Source organism: Nerophis lumbriciformis, linkage group LG01 (assembly GCF_033978685.3).
Source record: "Nerophis lumbriciformis linkage group LG01, RoL_Nlum_v2.1, whole genome shotgun sequence".
NCBI classification, from domain to species: Eukaryota; Metazoa; Chordata; class Actinopteri; order Syngnathiformes; family Syngnathidae; genus Nerophis; species Nerophis lumbriciformis.
The window spans coordinates 67783792-67811071 of NC_084548.2; the positions used below are offsets into that span (position 1 = coordinate 67783792).

The 27280-nt window shown below is 42.2% G+C and overlaps 1 protein-coding gene across 1 annotated transcript in view; it reads right to left on the bottom strand.

Annotated features, from left to right (window-relative positions):
• Positions 1–1113: 1113 nt before the first annotated feature.
• ntsr1 (neurotensin receptor 1 (high affinity)) overlaps positions 1114–27280 on the bottom strand; it is a 111277-nt gene continuing 85110 nt past the window's right edge. Inside the window, exons 3-4 of the mRNA XM_061969857.1 lie at positions 5268–5352; positions 1114–1823 (exon numbers count right to left, since the gene is read on the bottom strand). Coding sequence (XP_061825841.1) covers positions 1565–1823; positions 5268–5352 — 344 coding nt within the window. The 3' untranslated portion in view covers positions 1114–1564. The remainder of the gene's footprint in view (positions 1824–5267; positions 5353–27280) is intronic.

A 27280-nucleotide genomic window follows, 5' to 3' on the forward strand; every position in this document is an offset into this window, starting at 1 on the left:
TTTTCAGGTGGAATTATTTCCCATTCTTGCTTGATGTTCAGCTCAAGTTGTTTAACAGTCCGGGATCTCCGTTGTGGTATTTTAGGCTTCACATTTTCAATGGGAGACATGTCTGGACTACAGGCATGCCAGTCTAGTACCCGCACTCTTTTACTACGAAGCCACGCTGTTGTAACACGTTGCTTGGCATTGTCTTGCTGAAATAAGCAGGGGCGCCCATGGTAACGTTGCTTGGATGGCAACATATGTTGCTTCAAAACCTGTATGTACCTTTCAGCATTAATGGCGCCTTCACGGATGTGTAAGTTACCCATGTCTTGGGCACTAATACACCCCCATACCATCACAGATGCTGGCTTTTCAACTTTGCGCCTAGAACAATCCGGACGGTTCTTTTCCTCTTTGTTCCAGAGGACACGACGTCCACTGTTTCCAAAAACAATTTGAAATGTGGACTCGTCAGACCACAGAACACTTTTCCACTTCGCATCATGTGAGCTCGGGCCAAGTAAAGCCGGCGGCGTTTCTGGGTGTTGTTGATAAATGGCTTTCTCTTTGCATAGTATAGTTTTAACTTGCACTTACAGATGTAGCAACCGACTGTAGTTACTGACAGTGGTTTTCTGAAGCGTTCCTGAGGCCGTGTGGTGATATCCTTTACACACTGATGTCGCTTTTTGATGCAGTACCGCCTGAGGGATCGAAGGTCTCGGGCATTTAATGTTTATTATGTTTAGGTGCAGTGATTTCTCTAGATTCTCTGACCTTTTTGATGATATTACGGACCGTAGATGGCGAAATCCCTAAATTCCTTGCAATAGCTGGTTGAGAAATGTTGTTCTTAAGCAATTTGCCCATGCATTTGTTCAAAGGGTTAACACTTTGTGAACAAATTGTTTAAGAACCATGTAAGGCCATGTAACAAATTGGTAACATGTTTTTGCAATGTGTTGCTGCCATTAAATTCTAAGTTAATGATTATTTTCAACCAAAAAAAATTACGTTTCTCAGTTGGAACATTAATTATCTTGCTTTTGCAATCTATTCAATTGAATATAAGTTGAAAAGGATTTGCAACTCATTGTATTCTGTTTTTATTTACGAGTTACACAACGTGCCAACTTCACTGGTTTTTGCGTTTTGTATTATCATGAAAAAAATGAATATATAGTAGTGACTGGGGAAATATGTCAAGTGTGGCGTGAGAAAGGGTTGAATTGACTGACTGTCACGCTCAAAGGCTTGGCAGCCCTGTACCGAGCTAACATGCTAACTAACCAAAAGTTACTTCCATTGTTTTGTCATTTCGTCCCCTCAAGTACACAAACTCTTGAATTCTGTTGCTGTGTGGAGTCCTTACTTACTCGACTAGTGCACACAATATTCCTCGTAAGTCGGTTTTTAATACATTGAGTGAAGTATCGCAAATTAGTCCGACACTTTGCCCTTCAAAATAAAACACCTCGTCCCGTACGAATAAAAAACGATCGCCCGAACAATCCAAACACATAACTTCGGTGACAAAGTCCAAGTGGTACACCCGAGGTACCGCGCGGTACGTCCGTCAGTACGCCGTCTCCTTGATGACGTTGGTGGAGATGGTGTGGTTGCTGGAGTTGCTGAGGGAGTGTCGGGTGAGGGGCCGGGGACGCCGCCCGGGGGAGCGCCGCCCGCAGGGCAGGCACAGGTAGCGCAGCGTGGAGAAGAAGACCTGGCGGAACGGCGCGGACACCAGGTTGTAGAGGACGGGGTTGATGGCGGAGCTGACGTAGAACAGGACGTTGGTGAGCATGTAGAAGTAGTGGTAGAAGTCGTACAGGTTGCTGAGAATGAAACAGGAGACATTCTTACTTCATACACCTTATAATAATGAGATATTTTTAAGTGTTCTTTTTTCATCCAGCAGCTAGTATTTTCCCATGTAGAGTGTTTTCTCGTGACCTCCTTGCTTTTATCTTATGTCCGCTAGTAAACCCTTTGTTTTGTCTTAAGGGCTCCTGTTTGTCGGCTCACAGAGCTGTTTTGGCCAGTTCCTTATCTGTTTTGACGAAGTCCCTGTGTCAGAAAAATTGCATGTAAATTATCAAAAAAAACTTTCCGTTCTGAGTTCCCAATGAACAGACAAGAGGCTCTCTTTGTTGCACCAAGCAAAGGCTTGGAAAATTCCATTGTGTACGATGGGAGGAGACGGGAGGGGGTTATCTATTGTCATCCAAGACCTGCCCAGGCTGTTTTTGCTCTACATAAGCTGACTCTTTTTGTTTGAGTTGAGACCGCTCTCCTGGCGATGCTATGGTTGCGTTGTAAGGGCTGGTCTCCGCAAGCTTTAGTAAAACTTGGCCAAGTATTATTCTGCCTCGGTGGTCCTTTTTAAGTTAAAGTTAAAGTACCAATGATTGTCACACACACACTCGGTGTGGTGCAATTATCCATCCATCCATCCATCCATCCATCCATCTTCTTCCGCTTATCCGAGGTCGGGTCGCGGGGGCAGCAGCCTAAGCAGGGAAGCCCAGACTTCCCTCTCCCCAGCCACTTCGTCCAGCTCTTCCCGGGGGATCCCGAGGCGTTCCCAGGCCAACCGGGAGACATAGTCCTCCCAACGTGTCCTGGGTCTTCCCCGTGGCCTCCTACCGGTCGGACGTGCCCTAAACACCTCCCGAGGGAGGCGGTCGGGTGGCATCCTGACCAGATTCCCGAACCACCTCATCTGGCTCCTCTCGATGTGGAGGAGCAGCGGCTTTACTTTGAGCTCCCCGCGGATGACAAAGCTTCTCACCCTATCTCTAAGGGAGAGCCCTGCCACCCGGCGGAGGAAACTCATTTCGGCCGCTTGTACCTGTGATCTTGTCCTTTCGGTCATAACCCAAAGCTCATGACCATAGGTGAGGATGGGAACGTAGATCGACCGGTAAATTGAGAGCTTTGCCTTCCGGCTCAGCTCCTTCTTCACCACAACGGATCGATACAGCGTCCGCATTACTGAAGATGCCGTACCGATCCGCCTGTCGATCTCACGATCCACTCTTCCCTCACTCGTGAACAAGACTCCGAGGTACTTGAACTCCTCCACTTGGGGCAGGGTCTCCTCCCCAACCCGGAGATGGCACTCCACCCTTTTCCGGGCGAGAACCATAGACTCGGACTTGGAGGTGCTGATTCTCATCCCAGTCGCTTCACACTCGGCTGCGAACCGATCCAGCGAGAGCTGAAGATCCTGCCGGCATTGCCGGCAGTAAGTCGGACACGTTTCCAGTGAGGGTCGGACTCCGCCAAGGCTGCCCTTTGTCACCGATTCTGTTCATAACTTTTATGGACAGAATTTCTAGGCGCAGTCAAGGCGTTGAGGGGATCCGGTTTGGTGGCTGCAGGATTAGGTCTCTGCTTTTTGCAGATTATGTGGTCCTGATGGCTTCATCTGGCCAGGTGGTGCAATTAGTCCTCTGCATTTGACCCATCCCCTTGTTCACCCCCTGGGTGGTGAGGGGAGCAGTGAGCAGCAGCGGTGGCCGTGCCGGGGAATCATTTTTGGTGATTTAACCCCCAATTCCAACCCTTGATGCTGAGTGCCAAGCAGGGAGGCAATGGGTCTCATTTTTATAGTCTTTGGTATGACTCGGCCGGGGTTTGAACTCACGACCTACCCATCTCAGGGCGGACATTCTAACCACTAGGCCACTGAGTAGGTTACTCTACATACACGCTGAGGTTTTTACTCAACATATATGTCATCCAAAAGAACTTGGGAGTGACCAATGTGTTTTATTCCCTGAGAGGAAGACTGGTCACGCAACACTACTTTTTAAATATACCGTATTTTTACAGACCCTAGGGCGCACCGGATTATAAGGCGCACTGCCGATGAGCGGGTCTATTCAGGTCTAATTTCATACAAAAGGCGCACCGGATCATAGAGCGCATTAAAGTGGTCATATTATTTTTATTTTTTTCTAAATTGATGACATTGCTAATCCGTGGCTCACTAGTGCAACAACAACAGATATGTGTCCTGTGAAAAAAACGCCCGACCAGAACTCTCTAATAACTAAAGTTCCTTGGGTGAATAATGTAAACTCACTACACCGGTATGTTTTAGCGCTTTCATGGCGAGTTTACTGACAGATATAAGTAAGAACTTTACACTACTTTATATTAGAAATGGCAACAGAGGAGGATGAACGTACCATAACCAGAACATAGAGAACAATAATAAGCTTACCGACTACGGTGTCGGCACGGACTACAAAGGCGGACGGGCGCACATTTTCAGGACATATGAAGATCCCAAATACACATCAGCAGGTACCAGAAGGTAAGAAAAGTTGGTTTTGCATTATATTGCGAAACAAAACGCCAGGTAATATGTCTGATAATAGGTGCCATTTTGCGGTCCTTATACACACACCATAATAATACTTGTATGTTTAATCGGCCGACCATCCATCAAGTGGTGCGGCTTCATAGCTTACCGAAGTCGTACTAAAAATCTTTTGCCATATTTTTGAGTGCCATGTGTAATGTTCTATATTCTCAATGGAACATTTAAAGTTTTGGTGTTGTTTACTGCCATCATATTGCAGTCTCCACGTATCTCTTATGTGTGACTGCCAGCTACTGGTCACACTTATCATTACACCATGTACCAAAAAAATTGCTTCGAGGTAGGTGAGCACAACCAGAATTACAACCAAAATACGGTACTCAGTGGCCTAGTGGTTAGAGTGTCCGCCTTGAGATGGGTAGGTTGTGAGTTCAAACCCCGGCCGAGTCTTACCAAAGACTATAAAAATGAGACCCATTACCTCCCTGCTTGGCACTCAGCATCAAGGGTTGGAATTGGGGGTTAAATCACCAAAAATGATTCCCGGGCGCGGCCACCGCTGCTGCCCACTGCTCCCCTCACCTCCCAGGGGGGTGATCAAAGGTGATGGGTCAAATGCAGAGAATAATTTCGCCACACCTAGTGTGTGTGTGACAATCATTGGTACTTTAACTTTTTAAAATTATATTTTTGGGTTTGGGTGGTACAATAAATATTTTAAAATTAACGAAAAAAATGGTGATTATTATATTTGCCATAATCGTGCAGCCCTACCTTACTCTTTATAGAAGTTTCTACAATTTAGATGCACATCTTATATAATGTATGTTAAAAAATCCCATCAGGAGGCTAGATCCTCTCATTGTGAGCCACCCGTAATGTCAGCGTTTTGTTCTGTGTACGAAAGACGGTCACGCTCGAAGTGACGAGAGAAGCCGTCACTCACTCGGACCAGTCGGTCACGTAGCAGAACATGAGGCGGCGGGTGTGATAGGGCAGCCAGCAGACCACGAAGGCGATGACCACCACTCCTGAACACAAAGCAGGTAGAAAAACATGTCAGCAATAACTTAAAGGCCTACTGAAACCCACTACTACCGACCACGCAGTCTGATAGTTTATATATCAATGATGAAATCTTAACATTGCAACACATGCCAATACGGCCGGGTTAGCTTACTAAAGTGCAATTTTAAATTCCGCGCGAAATATCCTGCTGAAAACGTCTCGGTATGATGACGTCAGCGCGTGACGTCACGGATTGTAGAGGACATTTTGGGACAGCATGGTGGCCAGCTATTAAGTCGTCTGTTTTCATCGCAAAATTCCACAGTATTCTGGACATCTGTGTTGGTGAATCTTTTGCAATTTGTTCAATGAACAATGGAGACAGCAAAGAAGAAAGCTGTAGGTGGGAAGCGGTGTATTGCGGCAGGTGTTGTGCCGGATAACGCACCCCCGCCGTAGAATGCACCCCCTGACTGTTGTGCCGGATAACACAGCCGGTGTTTCATTGTTTACATTCCCGGAAGATGACAGTCAAGCTTTACCATTGGCCTGTGGAGAACTGGGACAACAGAGACTCTTACCAGGAGGACTTTGAGTTGGATGCGCAGACGCGGTACCGTGAGTACGCATGCAGCTGCGGCTTCCAAACATTTGATCGCTTGCCCGTACGTGCGTGCTGATATGTGCATGTCACGTACGTAACTTTGGGGAAATATATGTGCTGTATGAACTTTGGGGAGGTGAACGGTACTTTGGGCTGTGGGATTGAGTGTGTTGTGCAGGTGTTTGAGTTGTATTGGCGGGTTATATGGACGGGAGGGGGGAGGTGTTTGTTATGCGGGATTCATTTGTGGCATATTAAATATAAACCTGGTTGTGTTGTGGCTAATAGAGTATATATATGTCTTGTGTTTATTTACTGTTTTAGTCATTCCCAGCTGAATATCAGGTCCCACCCGCCTCTCACAGCATCTTCTCTATCTGAATCGCTCCCACTGCCCTCTAGTCCTTCACTCTCACTTTCCTCATCCACGAATCTTTCATCCTCGCTCAAATTAATGGGGAAATTGTCACTTTCTCGGTCTGAATCGCTCTCGCTGCTGGTGGCCATGATTGTAAACAATGTGCAGATGTGAGGAGCTCCACAACCTGTGACGTCACGCTACTCGTCTGCTACTTCCGGTACAGGCAAGGCTTTTTCATCAGCGACCAAAAGTTGCGAACTTTATCGTCGATGTTCTCTACTAAATGCTTTCAGCAAAAATATGGCAATATCGCGAAACGATCAAGTATGACACATAGAATGGACCTGCTATCCCCGTTTAAATAAGAAAATTGCATTTCAGTAGGCCAGGGGTCGGCAACCCGCGGCTCTTCAGCGCCGCCCTAGTGGCTCTCTGGAGCTTTTTCAGAAATGTATGCAAAATGGAAAAAGATGAGGGGAAAACAATCTATTTTTTGTTTTAATATGGTTTCTGTAGGAGGACAAACATGACACAAACCTCCCTAATTGTTATAAAGCACACTGTTTGTATTAAACATGCTTCACTGATTCGAGTATTTGGCGAGCGCCATTTTGTCCTACTAATTTTGGTGGTCCTTGAACTCACCGTAGTTTGCTTACATGTATAACTTTCTAGGACGTGTTTTATGCCACTTCTTTTTCTGTCTCATTTTGTCCACCAAACTTTTAAGGTTGTGCATGAAAGGTGAGTTTTGTTGATGTTATTTACTTGTTGGAGTGCTAATCAGACATATTTGGTCACTGCATGACTGCAAGCTAATCGATGCTAACATGCTATTTAGGCTAGCTATATGTACATATTGCATCATAATGCCTCATTTGTAGCTATATTTGAGGTCATTTAGTTTCCTTTAAGTCCTCTTAATTCAATTTATATCTCATGACACACTATCTGTATGTAATATGACTTTTAATTTTTTGCAGCTCCAGACAGATTTTTTTGTTGTATTTTTGGTCCAATATGGCTCTTTCAACATTTTGGGTTGCCGACCCCTGCAGTAGGCCTTTAACCATTTCTTTGTTCAGTCTTCATAATGTTTAAAGGACCCCTCTAATGCTGACAACATGGGCTCTTATTTCATAGTTCTGGACCTAAAATAATGTCTACAGGTAAAAATCCCCCCAAAGTAGTGATTTTAGACTTGTTTTCTAATGAGTTTCAGCTCCAAAATGTACTGTTTGTGTTTTGGTAGCATCTTCTTTTTAAAGAAATTGACAAGCTCGGGTTTGGGGGGAACCTGCCTGTCCTGACCGAACGGTTCCGGCCGGACACACGATGGACTGGCGAACCTTTCACTCGAGATATCTACCTATTACCCTATATTAGCGTCCCTTCACTGGCTCCCTGTGCGTTATCGAATCAATTTAAACTCCTTTTATTTGTTTTTAAATGTCTAAACAACCTCTCGCCAACCTATCTCTCCGACCTCCTTCAGCCTTACTGCCCCACCCGATCCTTAAGATCAGCCGATCAGCTGCTGTTGACGGTCCCTGACACAAGGCTGAAGCTTAGAGGTGACAGAGCTTTCGCCGCTGCTGCTCCCAAGCTCTGGAACGACCTACCTCTGAGTGTTAGACAAGCCTCCTCTCTTCCTGTTTTTAAATCTCTCTTAAAAACATACTTATATTCCATGGCTTTTAACACTGAGTGATATCCATCCTGCAATGGCGCCCCATAATACACCTGCTGTGAACCTGTTTTTATGTTTTATTTATTCTATTTTATTTATTTATTTTTTTATCGTGTTTTGTTTGTGTTGTGTTGTGTTTGCTCGGTACTCGTATTATCTTTTAACCTGCCCATTGTACAGCACTTTGGCTACCCCTGTGGTAAATTTTAAATGTGCTTTATAAATAAAGTTGATTTGATTTGATTTGATCTATTCAGAACACCTGCTGATTGGTGTAAGACAGGCCTAAGCAATTATTTTAAAATAAACTAATTATGAGCGTCAATTATCTGCAATATTTTCAGATGTAAATGGCAAAGAAGTAGTGACGAAATATATTAAATTTGATTATACAGTACTTTTCGGACCGTACAACGCACCAGGTGGAGGACAGAGTAAAACAACTTGCACTGAGCCTGGTCTATAAAATCCGCTACACCTCCCTGATACCGAAGTACATGTCAAACTACTTCCTTAACGTAAATGACCTGCCATAACCACAACACCAGGGGGAGCTCCACTAACCACGTTAAACCCAGATTCCGATCTAACAAAGGTCTTAACTCATTCTCCTTCTATGCCACATCAATATGGAATGCACTCCCAACAGGTGTAAAAGAAAGGGCATCTCTATCCTCCTTCAAAACCGCACTAGGAGAACACCGGATTATAAGGCGCATTGAAAAAAAATTCTAAATGTAAAAGACTTCCTTGTGGTCTACATAACATGTAATGGTGGTTATTTGGTCAAAATGTTGCATAGATAACATTTTACAGACCATTGTCATGTAGCTTTCTGACAGTCTCTTCAGGATGCGACGTTTTGTGGGCGGTCTTATTTACGTGGCTCACCTTCGACGGCGTCTTCTCCCCGTCATCTTTGTTGTAGCGGTGTAGCGTGCAAGGACGGGGGTGGAAGAAGTGTCAAAAGATGGAGCTAACTGTGTTAATTACATTCCGACTTTAACTTCAATCAATAACGGAACAACATCTCCTCATCCGTGGCTCAATAATGCAACAACAAATGTGTCCCGTGCAAAACCATCCGACCGGAACTCTCTAATAACTAAAGTTCCTTGGGTGAATAATGTAAACTCACTACACCGGTATGTTTTAGCGCTTTCATGGCGGGTTTACTGACAGATATAAGTAAGAACTTTACACTACTTTATATTAGAAATGGATATACCGAAGGATGAATGTCCCATAACAAGAAGATATAGAAAAAGAAGAAGCTTATCGACTACGGCGTCGGCACGGACTACAATTGCGGACGCGTGCACATTTTCAGGACTTATGCAGATCCCAAACACACATCAGCAGGTACCAGAAGGTATGAAAAGTTGCTTTTGCATAATATTGCGAAACAAAACACCAGGTAGAATGTCTTTCCTTATACACACACCATAATAATACTCCTATGTTTAATGCGCCGACAATCCAACTGTCAGGCTTGGTCAAAAATAGGACTCAGATGCAGAGTAGGGAGCAATCCGGCAGGCTTTTATTTTGAAAGCTTCTTTTCACCTCCAGAGTTAGGGCAATTCAATATATGCTATAACCTGACTAGTCGACGATAAAAGGTTCCACAAAAAGGAACAACTGAAAATCACTTCGAAAGGAGGAAAACACAAAAACAATAACAAACTATACTTAGCGCTGGATATAATCTATGAAATTGATCATAAACAAAAAACGCTCCAAAAGGAGGGAGTAACAATGGCTATAAAACTTCTACACTGTCTCTTATCGAAAAAATATTTAACAAAAAATATCACTCAAATAATCGAGGAAAAGAAAGAACTGTAAGACAAAACTGAAAACTTACCACTTTGGCTGCAAAACCAAATAACCAAAACTCACTCTGCTGAGGAGGAGAAAAGGAAAACTCAAAATATCAACAAGGGAATTCAGGATCAAGGTATTCAAACAAGAGACGAAGCAAGGCTTGGGCAGGAAGCTAGAGAGGCACAAAAAAACGAGACAATCTGGCGCAGAACAAAGGGAGGTGTGGATTTATAAGACACATGAGGGTAATGGGGAACAGGTGGAAACAATCAGGGATCAGGGATGACGTCAGACGGATGACACAAAAGGAAGGGCAAGTGACCTGAAACGAGAGGAGAGTTACTTTTCAAACTAAAACATGCAATTCACAAGCCCGAAAAAACCAAGACAAGACATCATAGCTTACCGAAGTCGTTCTAAAAACATTTTGACAGATTTTTGAGCGCCGTGTGTAATGTTCTATATTGGAACATTTAAAGTTTTGGTGTATCTCTTATGTATGACTGCCATCTACTGGTCACACTTATCATTACACCATGTGCCAAATAAAATTGCTTCGAGGTCAGTAAGCACAACCAGAATCATGCCGTACATTAGGCGCACCGGGTTGTAAGGCGCACTGTCGATTTTATGAGAAAATGAAAGGATTTTAAGTGCGCCTTATAGTCCGAAAAATACGGTATAATACATGTAGAAGCGGTCTGTTCCACAATTGAGAACAAGCTAGCAAAGTTATCCACCCTCTATTTACTGACTAATGCTAGTTTGTTTTGCAGCTTTGTACAGTATTATAATACGTACAGTACAATTTAGTTAAATTAATTAAATTTTTTTCATGAATTTTGTGGCATATATATACCTTTAATTGTTTGTAACACAGCAGTAAAACGGCTCGTCATGCAAAACCGAAGCCATCGTCATCCACCCACAAGCTGCGGAAACCAGCTCTCCTTTGGGCAGCAAATGAACAAGATGAATGAGTTGATTATTATCATTATATATTTGTATGATTTCATATGAAAACACATTTTTTGCGATTTTTTTTTTTTGCACCTTTTAGTGACAGTCGATTCCATACACTGTTCAGCTTTTTCAGTTTCTGACAAGAGTTGATGTATTCAATACAGTAAAAGACCAAGAATACACTTATATTAACGTACATATATCAACACTATAATAGTACGTGTAAATACGGCAATAAATGATTTCCCTAAATGTGATTTTTACTGCGTTCCCTTTGCTGACATTCGTCTTCATTTGGCCTTTAAGTACAGCTGTGGATACGCCGTGATAGAATACCTCCTCCATTTACTCCCAACACGCTCGGAAGGAAAATCAATAACACTCAATTACTGCAAAATAAAAGCAATGGACAGCGGCAGAGGTGGAATAAGCTTTGTTCTGCCAAAGATTTTAAAGGAAGAAAGATACCTCTATGTACAAACACCGTTTCCATATGAGTTGGGAAATTGTGTTAGATGTAAGTATAAACGGAATACAATGATTTGCAAATCATTGTCAACCCATATCCAGTTGAAAATGCTACAAAGACAACACATTTGATGTTCAAACAGATAAACATTTTTTTTTTTTTTTGCAAATAATCATTAACTTTAGAATTTGATGCCAGCAACACGTGACAAAGAAGTTGGGAAAGGTGGCACTAAATACTGATAAAGTTGAGGAATGCTCATCAAACACTTATTTGGAACATCCCACAGGTGAACAGGCAAATTGGGAACAGGTGGGTGCCATGATTGGGTATAAAAGTAGATTCCATGAAATGCTCAGTCATTCACAAACAAGGATGGGGGCGAGGGTCACCACTTTGTCAACAAATGCGTGAGCAAATTGTTGAACAGTTTAAGAAAAACCTTTCTCAACCAGCTATTGCAAGGAATTTAGGGATTTCACCATCTACGGTCCGTAATATCATCAAAGGGTTCAGAGAATCTGTAGAAACCACTGCACGTAAGCAGCTAAGCCCGTGACTTTCGATCCCTCAGGCTGTACTGCATCAACAAGCGACATCAGTGTGTAAAGGATATCACCACATGGGCTCAGGAACACTTCAGAAACCCACTGTCAGTAACTACAGTTGGTCGCTACATCTGTAAGTGCAAGTTAAAACTCTCCTATGCAAGGCGAAAACCGTTTATCAACAACACCCAGAAACGCAGTCGGTTTCGCTAGGCCTGAGCTCATCTAAGATGAACTGATACAAAGTGGAAAAGTGTTCTGTGGTCTGACGAGTCCACATTTCAAATTGTTTTTGGAAACTGTGGACGTCGTGTCCTCTGGACCAAAGAGGAAAAGAACCATCCGGATTGTTAGAGGCGCATAGTGTAAAAGCCAGCTTCTGTGATGGTATGGGGGTGTATTAGGGTCCAAGACAAGGGTAACTTACACATCTGTGAAGGCACCATTAATGCTGAAAGGTATATACAGGTTTTGGAGCAACATATGTTGCCATCCAAGCAACGTTACCATGGACGCCCCTGCTTATTTCAGCAAGACAATGCCAAGCCACGTGTTACATCAACGTGGCTTCATAGTAAAAGAGTGCGGGTACTAGACTGGCCTGCCTGTAGTCCAGACCTGTCTCCCATTGAAAATGTGTGGCGCATTATGAAGCCTAAAATACCACAACGGAGACCCCCGGACTGTTGAACAACTTAAGCTGTACATCAAGCAAGAATGGGAAAGAATTCCACCTGAGAAGCTTAAAAAATGTGTCTCCTCAGTTCCCAAAGGTTTACTGAGTGTTGTTAAAAGGAAAGGCCATGTAGCACAGTGGTGAACATGCCCTTTCCCAACTACTTTGGCACGTGTTGCAGCCATGAAATTCTAAGTTAATTATTATTTGCAAAAAAAAAAATAAGTTTAATATGTTGTCTTTGTAGTGCATTCAACTGAATATGGGTTGAAAATGATTTGCATATCATTGTATTCCGTTTATATTTACATCTAACACAATTTCCCAACTCATATAGAAACAGGGTTTGTACAATATATTTGTTTACGGAGCTATCCATGAATCTATCTATTAATGACTCCATGCATCCATTGATGTATCTGTCCATTCACGCATCCATGCATCTTGTGCAAAAGTGTTGCAGAGACTGTTTTGAGAGGTTTGCAGACGTCCAATAAGTCATTCTTGTGCTTGCTTACTTTATGCACTTTCCCACTGCCAGTCAGTCATCACACTTCCACTCTCTCTCTTGTCTCACGCAGCCCTCTGTGTACTATGATACACTCATAATATATACAGTACGTTTGCAAATGCACACTATTATAAATATGTAGTTGGCCCGGCAGAACCGAAATGGGAACAAAAACAAACAAGTTGTTCCCATCCATCTATCCATCCATCTTCAACAGCTTATCTGGAATCGGGTCGCGGGGACAACAGCTCCAGCAGAGACCCCCAGACTTCCCTCTCCAGAGCAACATTAGCAACTTCCTCCTGGGGGATCCCGAAGCGTTCCCAGGCCAGAGAGGAGATGTAATCCCCCCATCTGGTCCTTGGCCTGCCGCAGAGTCTCCTCCCTAGGGAGACGCTCGTGAGGCATCCGCACGAGATGCCCGAATCACCTAAGCCAGCTCCTTTCCAAGTGAAGGAGCAGCGGCTCTACTCCGAATCTCTCTCAGGTGACTGAACTTCTCAACCTATCTCTAAGGGAGATGCCAGCCACCCTTCTGAGGAAACTCATTTCGACCGCTTGTATCCACGATCTTATTCTTTCGGTCATGACCCACACTTCATGATCATAGGTGAGAGTAGGAATGTAGATAGATCGGTAGACCGAGAGCTTGTGCGGCAGAGAGACTGCAATACTGCCCCAGCTGCTCTGATTCTCCGGCTGATTTCCTTCTCCATCTTTCCCTCACTCGTGAACAAGACCCCGAGATACTTAAACTCCTCCACCTGATACAAGTCTTGATCTTGACCAAGTCTCAACTGGTACAAGTCTTGTTCTTAATCGGGTTTCATCTGGTACATGTCTTGTTCTTGATCTGGTCTCAACTGGTACATGTCTTAATCTTGACCTGGTTTCAACTGGTATAAATCTTAATCTTGAACTAGTCTCAACTGATACAAATCTTAATCTTGACCTGGTTTCAACTGGTATAAGTCTTTATCTTGACCTAGTCTCAACTGATACAAGTCTTAATCTTGACCTGGTTACAACTTGTATAAGTCTTTAACTTGACCTAGTCTCAATTGATACAAGTCTTGTTCTTGACCTAGTCTCAACTGGTACAAGTCTTGGTCTTAATCAGGTTTCAACTGGTACATGTCTTGTTTTTGATCTGGTCTCAACTGGTACAAGTCTTGTTCTTGACCGGGTTTTAACAGATACAAATTTTGTTTTTGACCTGGTTTCAACTGGTATAAGTCTTTATCATGACCTAGTCTCAACTGATACAAGTCTTGTTCTTGACCTAGTCTCAACTGGTACAAGTCTTGGTCTTAATCGGGTTTCAACTGGTACATGTCTTGTTCTTGATCTGGTCTCAACTGGTACAAGTCTTGTTCTTGACCAAGTCTCAACTGGTACAAGTCTTAGTCTTGACCGGGTTTTAACAGATACAAATTTTGATTTTGACCTGGTTTCAACTGGTATACGTCTTTATCTTGACCTAGTCTCAACTGATGCAAGTCTTAATCTTGACCTGGTTAGAACTTGTATAAGTCTTTATCTTGACCTAGTCTCCACTGGTACAACTCTTAATCTTAACCTGGTTACAACTTGTATAAGTCTTTATCTTGACCTAGTCTCAACTGATACAAGTCTTGTTCTTGACCTAGCCTCAACTGGTACAAGTCTTGTTCTTGACCAAGTCAACTGGTACAAGTCTTAGTCTTGACCTGGTTACAACATGTATAAGTCTTTATCTTGACCTAGTCTCAACTGATACAAGTCTTGTTCTTGACCTAGTCTCAACTGGTACAAGTCTTGGTCTTAATCAGGTTTCAACTGGTACATGTCTTGTTCTTGATCTGGTCTCAACTGGTACAAGTCTTGTTCTTGACCGGGTTTTAACAGATACAAATTTTGATTTTGACCTGGTTTCAACTGGTATAAGTCTTTATCTTGACCTAGTCTCAACTGATACAAGTCTTAATCTTGACCTGGTTACAACATGTATAAGTCTTTATCTTGACCTAGTCTCAACTGATACAAGTCTTGTTCTTGACCTAGTCTCAACTGGTACAAGTCTTGGTCTTAATTGGGTTTCAACTGGTACATGTCTTGTTCTTGATCTGGTCTCAACTGGTACATGTCTTTTTCTTGATCTGGTCTCAACTGGTACAAGTCTTGTTCTTGACCAGGTTTTAACAGATACAAATTTTGATTTTGACCTGGTTTCAACTGGTATAAGTCTTTATCTTGACCTAGTCTCAACTGATACAAGTCTTAATCTTGACCTGGTTACAACTTGTATAAGTCTTTATCTTGACCTAGTCTCAACTGATACAAGTCTTGTTCTTGACTTAATCTCAACTGGTACAAGTCTTGGTCTTAATCGGGTTTCAACTGGTACATGTCTTGTTCTTGATCTGGTCTCAACTGGTACATGTCTTGTTCTTGATCTGGTCTCAACTGGTACAAGTCTTGTTCTTGACCGGGTTTTAACAGATACAAATTTTGATTTTGACCTGGTTTCAACTGGTATAAGTCTTTATCTTGACCTAGTCTCAACTGATACAAGTCTTATTCTTGACCTAGTCTCAACTGGTACAAGTCTTGGTCTTAATCGGGTTTCAACTGGTACATGTCTTGTTCTTGATCTGGTCTCAACTGGTACAAGTCTTGTTCTTGACCAAGTCTCAACTGGTACAAGTCTTAGTCTTGACCGGGTTTTAACAGATACACATTTTGATTTTGACCTGGTTTCAACTGGTATAAGTATTTATCTTGACCTAGTCTCAACTGATACATGTCTTAATCTTGACCTGGTTACAACTTATATAAGTCTTTATCTTGACGTAGTCTCAACTGATACAAGTCTTGTTCTTGACCTAGTCTCAACTGGTACAAGTCTTGGTCTTAATCGGGTTTCAACTGGTACATGTCTTGTTCTTGATCTGGTCTCAACTGGTACAAGTCTTGTTCTTGACCAAGTCTCAACTGGTACAAGTCTTAGTCTTGACCGTGTTTTAACAGATACAAATTTTGATTTTGACCTGGTTTCAACTGGTATAAGTCTTTATCTTGACCTAGTCTCAACTGATACAAGTCTTGTTCTTGACCTGGTTACAACATGTATAAGTCTTTATCTTGACCTAGTCTCAACTGATACAAGTCTTGTTCTTGACCTAGTCTCAACTGGTACAAGTCTTGGTCTTAATCAGGTTTCAACTGGTACATGTCTTGTTCTTGATCTGGTCTCAACTGGTACAACTCTTGTTCTTGACCGGGTTTTAACAGATACAAATTTTGATTTCGACCTGGTTTCAACTCGTATAGGTCTTTATCTTGACCTAGTCTCAACTGATACAAGTCTTAATCTTGACCTGGTTACAACTTGTATAAGTCTTTATCTTGACCTAGTCTCAACTGATACAAGTCTTGTTCTTGACCTAGTGTCAACTGGTACAAGTCTTGGTCTTAATCGGGTTTCAACTGGTACATGTCTTGTTCTTGATCTGGTCTCAACTGGTACAAGTCTTGTTCTTGACCAAGTCTCAACTGGTACAAGTCTTAGTCTTGACCGGGTTTTAACAGATACAAATTTTGATTTTGACCTGGTTTCAACTGGTATAAGTCTTTATCTTGACCTAGTCTCAACTGATACAAGTCTTAATCTTGACCTGGTTACAACTTGTATAAGTCTTTATCTTGACCTAGTCTCAACTGATACAAGTGTTGTTCTTGACCTAGTCTCAACTGGTACAAGTCTTGGTCTTAATCGGGTTTCAACTGGTACATGTCTTGTTCTTGATCTGGTCTCAACTGGTACAAGTCTTGTTCTTGACCGGGTTTTAACAGATGCAATTTTTGATTTTGACCTGGTTTCAACTGGTATAAGTCTTTATCTTGACCTAGTCTCAACTGATACAAGTCTTAATCTTGACCTGGTTACAACTTGTATAAGTCTCTATCTTGACCTAGTCTCAACTGATACAAGTCTTAATCTTGACCTAGTCTCAACTGGTACAAGTCTTGGTCTTAATCAGGTTTCAACTGGTACATGTCTTGTTCTTGATCTGGTCTCAACTGGTACAAGTCTTGTTCTTGACCGGGTTTTGACAGATACAAATTTTGATTTTGACCTGGTTTCAACTGGTATAAGTCTTTATCTTGACCTAGTCTCAACTGATACAAGTCTTAATCTTGACCTGGTTACAACTTGTATAAGTCTTTATCTTGACCTAGTCTCAACTGATACAAGTCTTGTTCTTGACCTAGTCTCAACTGGTACAAGTCTTGGTCTTAATCGGGTTTCAACTGGTACATGTCTTGTTCTTGATCTGGTCTCAACAGGTACAAGTCTTGTTCTTGACCAAGTCTCAACTGGTACAAGTCTTAGTCTTGACCGGGTTTTAACAGATACAAATTTTGATTTTGACCTGGTTTCAACTGGTATACGTCTTTATCTTGACCTAGTCTCAACTGATGCAAGTCTTAATCTTGACCTGGTTAGAACTTGTATAAGTCTTTATCTTGACCTAGTCTCCACTGGTACAACTCTTAATCTTAACCTGGTTACAACTTGTATAAGTCTTTATCTTGACCTAGTCTCAACTGATACAAGTCTTGTTCTTGACCTAGCCTCAACTGGTACAAGTCTTGTTCTTGACCAAGTCAACTGGTACAAGTCTTAGTCTTGACCTGGTTACAACATGTATAAGTCTTTATCTTGACCTAGTCTCAACTGATACAAGTCTTGTTCTTGACCTAGTCTCAACTGGTACAAGTCTTGGTCTTAATCAGGTTTCAACTGGTACATGTCTTGTTCTTGATCTGGTCTCAACTGGTACAAGTCTTGTTCTTGACCGGGTTTTAACAGATACAAATTTTGATTTTGACCTGGTTTCAACTGGTATAAGTCTTTATCTTGACCTAGTCTCAACTGATACAAGTCTTAATCTTGACCTGGTTACAACATGTATAAGTCTTTATCTTGACCTAGTCTCAACTGATACAAGTCTTGTTCTTGACCTAGTCTCAACTGGTACAAGTCTTGGTCTTAATTGGGTTTCAACTGGTACATGTCTTGTTCTTGATCTGGTCTCAACTGGTACATGTCTTGTTCTTGATCTGGTCTCAACTGGTACAAGTCTAGTTCTTGACCAGGTTTTAACAGATACAAATTTTGATTTTGACCTGGTTTCAACTGGTATAAGTCTTTATCTTGACCTAGTCTCAACTGATACAAGTCTTAATCTTGACCTGGTTACAACTTGTATAAGTCTTTATCTTGACCTAGTCTCAACTGATACAAGTCTTGTTCTTGACTTAATCTCAACTGGTACAAGTATTGGTCTTAATCGGGTTTCAACTGGTACATGTCTTGTTCTTGATCTGGTCTCAACTGGTACATGTCTTGTTCTTGATCTGGTCTCAACTGGTACAAGTCTTTTTTCTTGACCGGGTTTTAACAGATACAAATTTTGATTTTGACCTGGTTTCAACTGGTATAAGTCTTTATCTTGACCTAGTCTCAACTGATACAAGTCTTAATCTTGACCTGGTTACAACTTGTATAAGTCTTTATCTTGACCTAGTCTCAACTGATACAAGTCTTATTCTTGACCTAGTCTCAACTGGTACAAGTCTTGGTCTTAATCGGGTTTCAACTGGTACATGTCTTGTTCTTGATCTGGTCTCAACTGGTACAAGTCTTGTTCTTGACCAAGTCTCAACTGGTACAAGTCTTAGTCTTGACCGGGTTTTAACAGATACACATTTTGATTTTGACCTGGTTTCAACTGGTATAAGTATTTATCTTGACCTAGTCTCAACTGATACATGTCTTAATCTTGACCTGGTTACAACTTATATAAGTCTTTATCTTGACGTAGTCTCAACTGATACAAGTCTTGTTCTTGACCTAGTCTCAACTGGTACAAGTCTTGGTCTTAATCGGGTTTCAACTGGTACATGTCTTGTTCTTGATCTGGTCTCAACTGGTACAAGTCTTGTTCTTGACCAAGTCTCAACTGGTACAAGTCTTAGTCTTGACCGTGTTTTAACAGATACAAATTTTGATTTTGACCTGGTTTCAACTGGTATAAGTCTTTATCTTGACCTAGTCTCAACTGATACAAGTCTTAATCTTGACCTGGTTACAACATGTATAAGTCTTTATCTTGACCTAGTCTCAACTGATACAAGTCTTGTTCTTGACCTAGTCTCAACTGGTACAAGTCTTGGTCTTAATCAGGTTTCAACTGGTACATGTCTTGTTCTTGATCTGGTCTCAACTGGTACAACTCTTGTTCTTGACCGGGTTTTAACAGATACAAATTTTGATTTTGACCTGGTTTCAACTCGTATAGGTCTTTATCTTGACCTAGTCTCAACTGATACAAGTCTTAATCTTGACCTGGTTACAACTTGTATAAGTCTTTATCTTGACCTAGTCTCAACTGATACAAGTCTTGTTCTTGACCTAGTCTCAACTGGTACAAGTCTTGGTCTTAATCAGGTTTCAACTGGTACATGTCTTGTTCTTGATCTGGTCTCAACTGGTACAACTCTTGTTCTTGACCGGGTTTTAACAGATACAAATTTTGATTTTGACCTCGTTTCAACTCGTATAGGTCTTTATCTTGACCTAGTCTCAACTGATACAAGTCTTAATCTTGACCTGGTTACAACTTGTATAAGTCTTTATCTTGACCTAGTCTCAACTGATACAAGTCTTGTTCTTGACCTAGTCTCAACTGGTACAAGTCTTGGTCTTAATCGGGTTTCAACTGGTACATGTCTTGTTCTTGATCTGGTCTCAACTGGTACAAGTCTTGTTCTTGACCAAGTCTCAACTGGTACAAGTCTTGTTCTTGACCGGGTTTTAACAGATACAAATTTTTATTTTGACCTGGTTTCAACTGGTATAAGTCTTTATCTTGACCTAGTCTCAACTGATACAAGTCTTAATCTTGACCTGGTTACAACTTGTATAAGTCTTTATCTTGACCTAGTCTCAACTGATACAAGTGTTGTTCTTGACCTAGTCTCAACTGGTACAAGTCTTGGTCTTAATCGGGTTTCAACTGGTACATGTCTTGTTCTTGATCTGGTCTCAACTGGTACAAGTCTTGTTCTTGACCGGGTTTTAACAGATGCAATTTTTGATTTTGACCTGGTTTCAACTGGTATAAGTCTTTATCTTGACCTAGTCTCAACTGATACAAGTCTTAATCTTGACCTGGTTACAACTTGTATAAGTCTCTATCTTGACCTAGTCTCAACTGATACAAGTCTTAATCTTGACCTAGTCTCAACTGGTACAAGTCTTGGTCTTAATCAGGTTTCAACTGGTACATGTCTTGTTCTTGATCTGGTCTCAACTGGTACAAGTCTTGTTCTTGACCGGGTTTTAACAGATACAAATTTTGATTTTGACCTGGTTTCAACTGGTATAAGTCTTTATCTTGACCTAGTCTCAACTGATACAAGTCTTAATCTTGACCTGGTTACAACTTGTATAAGTCTTTATCTTGACCTAGTCTCAACTGATACAAGTCTTGTTCTTGACCTAGTGTCAACTGGTGCAAGTCTTGGTCTTAATCGGGTTTCAACTGGTACATGTCTTGTTCTTGACCTGGTCTCAACTGGTACAAGTCTTGTTCTTGACCAAGTCTCAACTGGTACAAGTCTTAGTCTTGACCGGGTTTTAACAGATACAAATTTTGATTTTGACCTGGTTTCAACTGGTATAAGTCTTTATCTTGACCTAGTCTCAACTGATACAAGTCTTAATCTTGACCTGGTTACAACTTGTATAAGTCTTTATCTTGACCTAGTCTCAATTGATACAAGTCTTGTTCTTGACCTAGTTTCAACTGGTACAAGTCTTGGTCTTAATCGGGTTTCAACTGGTACATGTCTTGTTCTTGATCTGGTCTCAACTGGTACAAGTCTTGTTCTTGACCGGGTTTTAACAGATACAAATTTTGATTTTGACCTGGTTTCAACTGGTATAAGTCTTGTTCTTGACCGGGTTTTAACAGATACAAATTTTGATTTTGACCTGGTTTCAACTGGTATAAGTCTTTATCTTGACCTAGTCTCAACTGATACAAGTCTTAATCTTGACCTGGTTACAACATGTATAAGTCTTTATCTTGACCTAGTCTCAACTGATACAAGTCTTGTTCTTGACCTAGTCTCAACTGGTACAAGTCTTGGTCTTAATCGGGTTTCAACTGGTACATGTCTTGTTCTTGATCTGGTCTCAACTGGTACATGTCTTGTTCTTGATCTGGTCTCAACTGGTACAAGTCTTGTTCTTGACCGGGTTTTAACAGATACAAATTTTGATTTTGACCTGGTTTCAACTGGTATAAGTCTTTATCTTGACCTAGTCTCAACTGATACAAGTCTTAATCTTGACCTGGTTACAACATGTATAAGTCTTTATCTTGACCTAGTCTCAACTGATACAAGTCTTGTTCTTGACCTAGTCTCAACTGGTACAAGTCTTGGTCTTAATCGGGTTTCAACTGGTACATGTCTTGTTCTTGATCTGGTCTCAACTGGTACATGTCTTGTTCTTGATCTGGTCTCAACTGGTACAAGTCTTGTTCTTGACCGGGTTTTAACAGATACAAATTTCGATTTTGACCTGGTTTCAACTGGTATAAGTCTTTATCTTGACCTAGTCTCAACTGATACAAGTCTTAATCTTGACCTGGTTACAACTTGTATAAGTCTTTATCTTGACCTAGTCTCCACTGGTACAACTCTTAATCTTAACCTGGTTACAACTTGTATAAGTCTTTATCTTGACCTAGTCTCAACTGATACAAGTCTTGTTCTTGACCTAGCCTCAACTGGTACAAGTCTTGTTCTTGACCAAGTCTCAACCGGTACAAGTCTTAGTCTTGACCGGGTTTTAACAGATACACATTTTGATTTTGACCTGGTTTCAACTGGTATAAGTCTTTATCTTGACCTAGTCTCAACTGATACATGTCTTAATCTTGACCTGGTTACAACTTGTATAAGTATTTATCTTGAACTAGTCTCAACTGATACAAGTCTTGTTCTTGACCTAGTCTCAACTGGTACAAGTCTGAGGGATCGAAGGTCACAGGCTTAGCTGCTTACGTGCAGTGATTTCTCCAGATTCTCTGAACCCTTTGATGATATTACGCACCGTAGATGGTGAAATCCCTAAATTCCTTGCAATAGCTGGTTGAGAAAGATTTTTCATAAACTGTTCAACAATTTGATCACGCATTTGTTGACAAAGTGGTGACCCTCGCCCCATCCTGTGAATGACTGAGCATTTCATGGAATCTACTTTCATACCCAATCATGGCACCCACCTGTTCCCAATTTGCCTGTTCACCTGTGGGATGTTCCAAATAAGTGTTTGATGAGCATTCCTCAACTTTATCAGTATTTATTGCCACCTTTCCCAACTTCTTTGTCACGTGTTGCTGGCATCAAATTCTAAAGTTAATGATTATTTGCAAAAAAAACCCAATGTTTATCAGTTTGAACATCAAATATGTTGTCTTTGTAGCATATTCAACTGAATATGGGTTGAAAATGATTGTATTCCGTTTATATTCACATCTAACACAATTTCCCAACTCATATGGAAACGGGGTTTGTGGCTGTCTCTTTGTTTCCATACATTCGGACAATGCTTTTCATACAATGATAAATATATATTAAGAAAAGCCTCATATGCTGCATTTGCCTCTCCCACATACACCTCATTCTGTTTCAAATAAGTCCTTCCTAAACGTATTTATTGCCTCTTCAGTCCTTTTCCTTAAGTCCTTATGGATTTTTTCCTCCCTCTTTCTATCAATTGGACAGAAACACAGGTAAGTGGTCACTTATATCATTAATTACTAGTCCACTTTTTATATTATTTTCTATGTCATTTATAAAGACGTGATCAATTAACGTTGCACAATTTGTCGTTATTCTACTGGGTTTGGTGATCAATGGATAAAGCCCTCTACTATATACCACATCCAATAAGTCTCTTGTTGATTCAGCGTACAAAAAAGGTTCCAGTGGGATCAAGTGGGTGAGCTTGTCAATGTTGTGGAGTTAGGGAACCGCACACAGAGCAGATAAAAAATAAGTGGTACTACATCAGGAAGAAGGTGAAGAAGAAGATGGATGTGCATTGCCAAAACAGGCGAAGGGACCGGAAATGAAATAGTACTCACCCTGTTCGAAAAGATAGTCCCTGCAATGATTCGTAAAACTTTAGAAAATGTGGGTGACTCCCCCAATGTAAATATAATTTGTGTAACTTAAAACAAAACGTGTTCACACAGTAGCCTGCTCACAGCCAGATGAGAGTTTCATATAAATACTATGTAATATTTGCTTTGAAATCTTTGAACATTTAAAGGCCTACTGAAATGCGATTTTCTTATTTAAACGGGGATAGCAGGTCCATTCTATGTGTCAAACTTGATCATTTCGCGATATTGCCATATTTTTGCTGAAAGGATTTAGTAGAGAACATCGACGATAAAGTCCGCAACTTTTGGTCGCTGATAAAAAAGCCTTGCCTGTACCGGAAGTAGCAGACGAGTAGCGTGACGTCACAGGTTGTGGAGCTCCTCACATCTGCACATTGTTTACAATCATGGCCACCAGCAGCGAGAGCGATTCGGACCGAGAAAGCGACGATTTCCCCATTAATTTGAGCGAGGATGAAAGATTCGTGGATGAGGAAAGTGAGAGTGAAGGACTAGAGGGCAGTGGGAGCGATTCAGATAGGGAAGATGCTGTGAGAGGCGGGTGGGACCTGATATTCAGCTGGGAATGACTAAAACAGTAAATAAACACAAGACATATTCCATCCATCCATCCATCTTCTTCCGCTTATCCGAGGTCGGGTCGCGGGGGCAGCAGCCTAAGCAGAGAAGCCCAGACTTCCCTCTCCCCAGCCACTTCGTCCAGCTCTTCCTGTGGGACCCCGAGGCGTTCCCAGGCCAGCCGGGAGACATAGTCTTCCCAACGTGTCCTGGGTCTTCCCCGCGGCCTCCTACCGGTCGGACGTGCCCTAAACACCTCCCTAGGGAGGCGTTCGGGTGGCAACCTAACCAGATGCCCGAACCACCTCATCTGGCTCCTCTCCATGTGGAGGAGCAGCGGCTTTACTTTGAGCTCCTCCCGGATGGCAGAGCTTCTCACCCTATCTCTAAGGGAGAGCCCTGCCACCCGGCGGAGGAAACTCATTTCGGCCGCTTGTACCCGTGATCTTGTCCTTTCGGTCATAACCCAAAGCTCATGACCATAGGTGAGGATGGGAACGTAGATCGACCGGTAAATTGAGAGCTTTGCCTTCCGGCTCAGCTCCTTCTTCACCACAACAGATCGATACAGCGTCCGCATTACTGAAGACGCCGCACCGATCCGCCTGTCGATCTCACGATCCACTCTTCCCTCACTCGTGAACAAGACTCCAAGGTACTTGAACTCCTCCACTTGGGGCAAGATCCCCTCCCCAACCCGGAGATGGCACTCCACCCTTTTCCGGGCGAGAACCATGGACTCGGACTTGGAGGTGCTGATTCTCATCCCAGTCGCTTCACACTCAGCTGCGAACCGATCCAGTGAGAGCTGAAGATCCTGGCCAGATGAAGCCATCAGGACCACATCATCTGCAAAAAGCAGAGACCTAATCCTGCAGCCACCAAACCAGATCCCCTCAACGCCTTGACTGCGCCTAGAAATTCTGTCCATAAAAGTTATGAACAGAATCGGTGACAAAGGGCAGCCTTGGCGGAGTCCAACCCTCACTGGAAACGTGTCCGACTTACTACCGGCAATGCGGACCAAGCTCTGGCACTGATCATACAGGGAGCGGACTGCCACAATCAGACAGTCCGATACCCCGTACTCTCTGAGCACTCGCCACAGGACTTCCCGAGGGACACGGTCGAATGCCTTCTCCAAGTCCACAAAACACATGTAGACAAGACATATATATACTCTATTAGCCACAACACAACCAGGCTTATATTTAATATGCCACAACTTAATCCCGCATAACAAACACCTCCCCCCTCCCGTCCATATAACCCGCCAATACAACTCAAACACCTGCACAACACACTCAATCCCACAGCCCAAAGTACCGTTCACCTTCCCAAAGTTCATTCAGCACATATATATTTCCCCAAAGTCCCCAAAGTTACGTACGTGACATGCACATAGCGGCACGCACGTACGGGCAAGCGATCAAATGTTTGGAAGCCGCAGCTGCATGTGTACTCACGGTACCGCGTCTGCGTATCCAACTCAAAGTCCTCCTGGTAAGAGTCTCTGTTGTCCCAGTTCTCCACAGGCCAATGGTAAAGCTTGACTGTCATCTTCCGGGAATGTAAACAATGAAACACCGGCTGTGTTATCCGGCACAACAGTCAGGTGGTGCATACTTCGGCGGGGGTGCGTTATCCGGCACACCGCAATACACCGCTTCCCACCTACAGCTTTCTTTAATGCTGTCTCCATTGTTCATTGAACAAATTGCAAAAGATTCACCAACACAGATGTCCAGAATACTGTGGAATTTTGCGATGAAAACAGACGACTTAATAGCTGGCCACCATGCTGTCCCAAAATGTCCTCTACAATCCGTGACGTCACGCGCTGACGTCATCATACCGAGACGTTTTCAGCAGGATATTCCGCGCGAAATTTAAAATTGCACTTTAGTAAGCTAACCCGGCCGTATTGGCATGTGTTGCAATGTTAAGATTTCATCATTGATGTATAAACTATCAGACTGCGTGGTCGGTAGTAGTGGGTTTCAGTAGGCCTTTAAGCATATCAGCATACCAAAAAGGATATGCAAGACTTTGTCTCTTGTTACTCAATTCAATATTACAATACAGGAGAGAAACTTGCAGTAGCAGCGGAATGTGCAACAATGTCAGGCCATTCCGCCACCATCTTCGGTGCCATTAATGTGCCGCAACCACAGGCTGTTGCAACTGTCCGCCCGACTGGCTACGCTGGTGCTGGAGTCCAGGAACACATTGTGACAGCTTGCCTGGATCTTTTACATTGTTGAAATCAAATGTTGGCAAAGCCTGAATGATCACCTGTGTGTGTGGCCAAAGTATCCACAGGCTATAAGAATTCATCGTACGTAGTCTCAACTCGTACAAGTCTTGGTCTTGACCTGGTTTCAACTGGTATAAGTCTTTATCTTGAGCAAAACTCAACTGATATAAGTCTTAATCTTGACTTGGTTTCAACTGTTACAAATCTTAATCTTGACCTGGTTTCAACTTGTATAAGTCTTAATCTTGACCTTGTCTCAACTGATACAAATCTTAATCTTGACCTGGTTTCAACTTGTACATGTCTTGTTCTTGACCTGGTCTCAACTGGTACAAGTCTTGTTCTTGACCTGGTTTCAACTGATACAGGTCTTGATCTTGACCTAGTTTACACTGATACAAGTCTTGTTCTTGACCTGGTTTCAACTGGTACATGTCTTGATCTTCACCTGGTTTCAACTGGTACATGTCTTGTTCTTGACCTGGTCTCAACTGGTACAAGTCTCTATCTTGACCTAGTCTCAACTTGTACAAGTCTTGTTCTCGACCTGGTTTCAACTGGTACAAGTCTTGTTCTTGACCTGGTTTCAACTGATACAAGTCTTGATCTTGACCTAGTTTACACTGATACAAATCTTGATCTTGACCTGGTTTCCACTGATACAAGTCTTGATCTTCGCCTGGTTTCAACTGGTACATGTCTTGTTCTTGACCTGGTCTCAACTGGTACAAGTCTCTATCTTGACCAAGTCTCCACTGGTACAAGTCTTGTTCTTGACCTGGTTTCAACTAGTACATGTCTTGTTCTTGACCTGGTCTTAACTGGTACATGTCTCTATCTTGACCTAGTTTACACTGATACAAGTCTTGATCTTGACCTGGATTCCACTGATACAAGTCTTGATCTTCACCTGGTTTCAACTGGTACATGTCTTGTTCTTGACCTGGTCTCAACTGGTACAAGTCTCTATCTTGACCTAGTCGCAACTGATACAAGTCTTGTTCTTGACCTGGTTTCAACTGGTACAAGTCTTGTTCTTGACCTGGTCTCAACTGGTACAAGTCTCTATCTTGACCTAGTCTCAACTGTTACACGTCTTGTTCTCGACCTGGTTTCAACTGGTACAAGTCTTGTTCTTGACCTGGTTTCAACTGATACAAGTCTTGATCTTGACCTGGTTTCCACTGATACAAGTCTTGATCTTCACCTGGTTTCAACTGGTACATGTCTTGTTCTT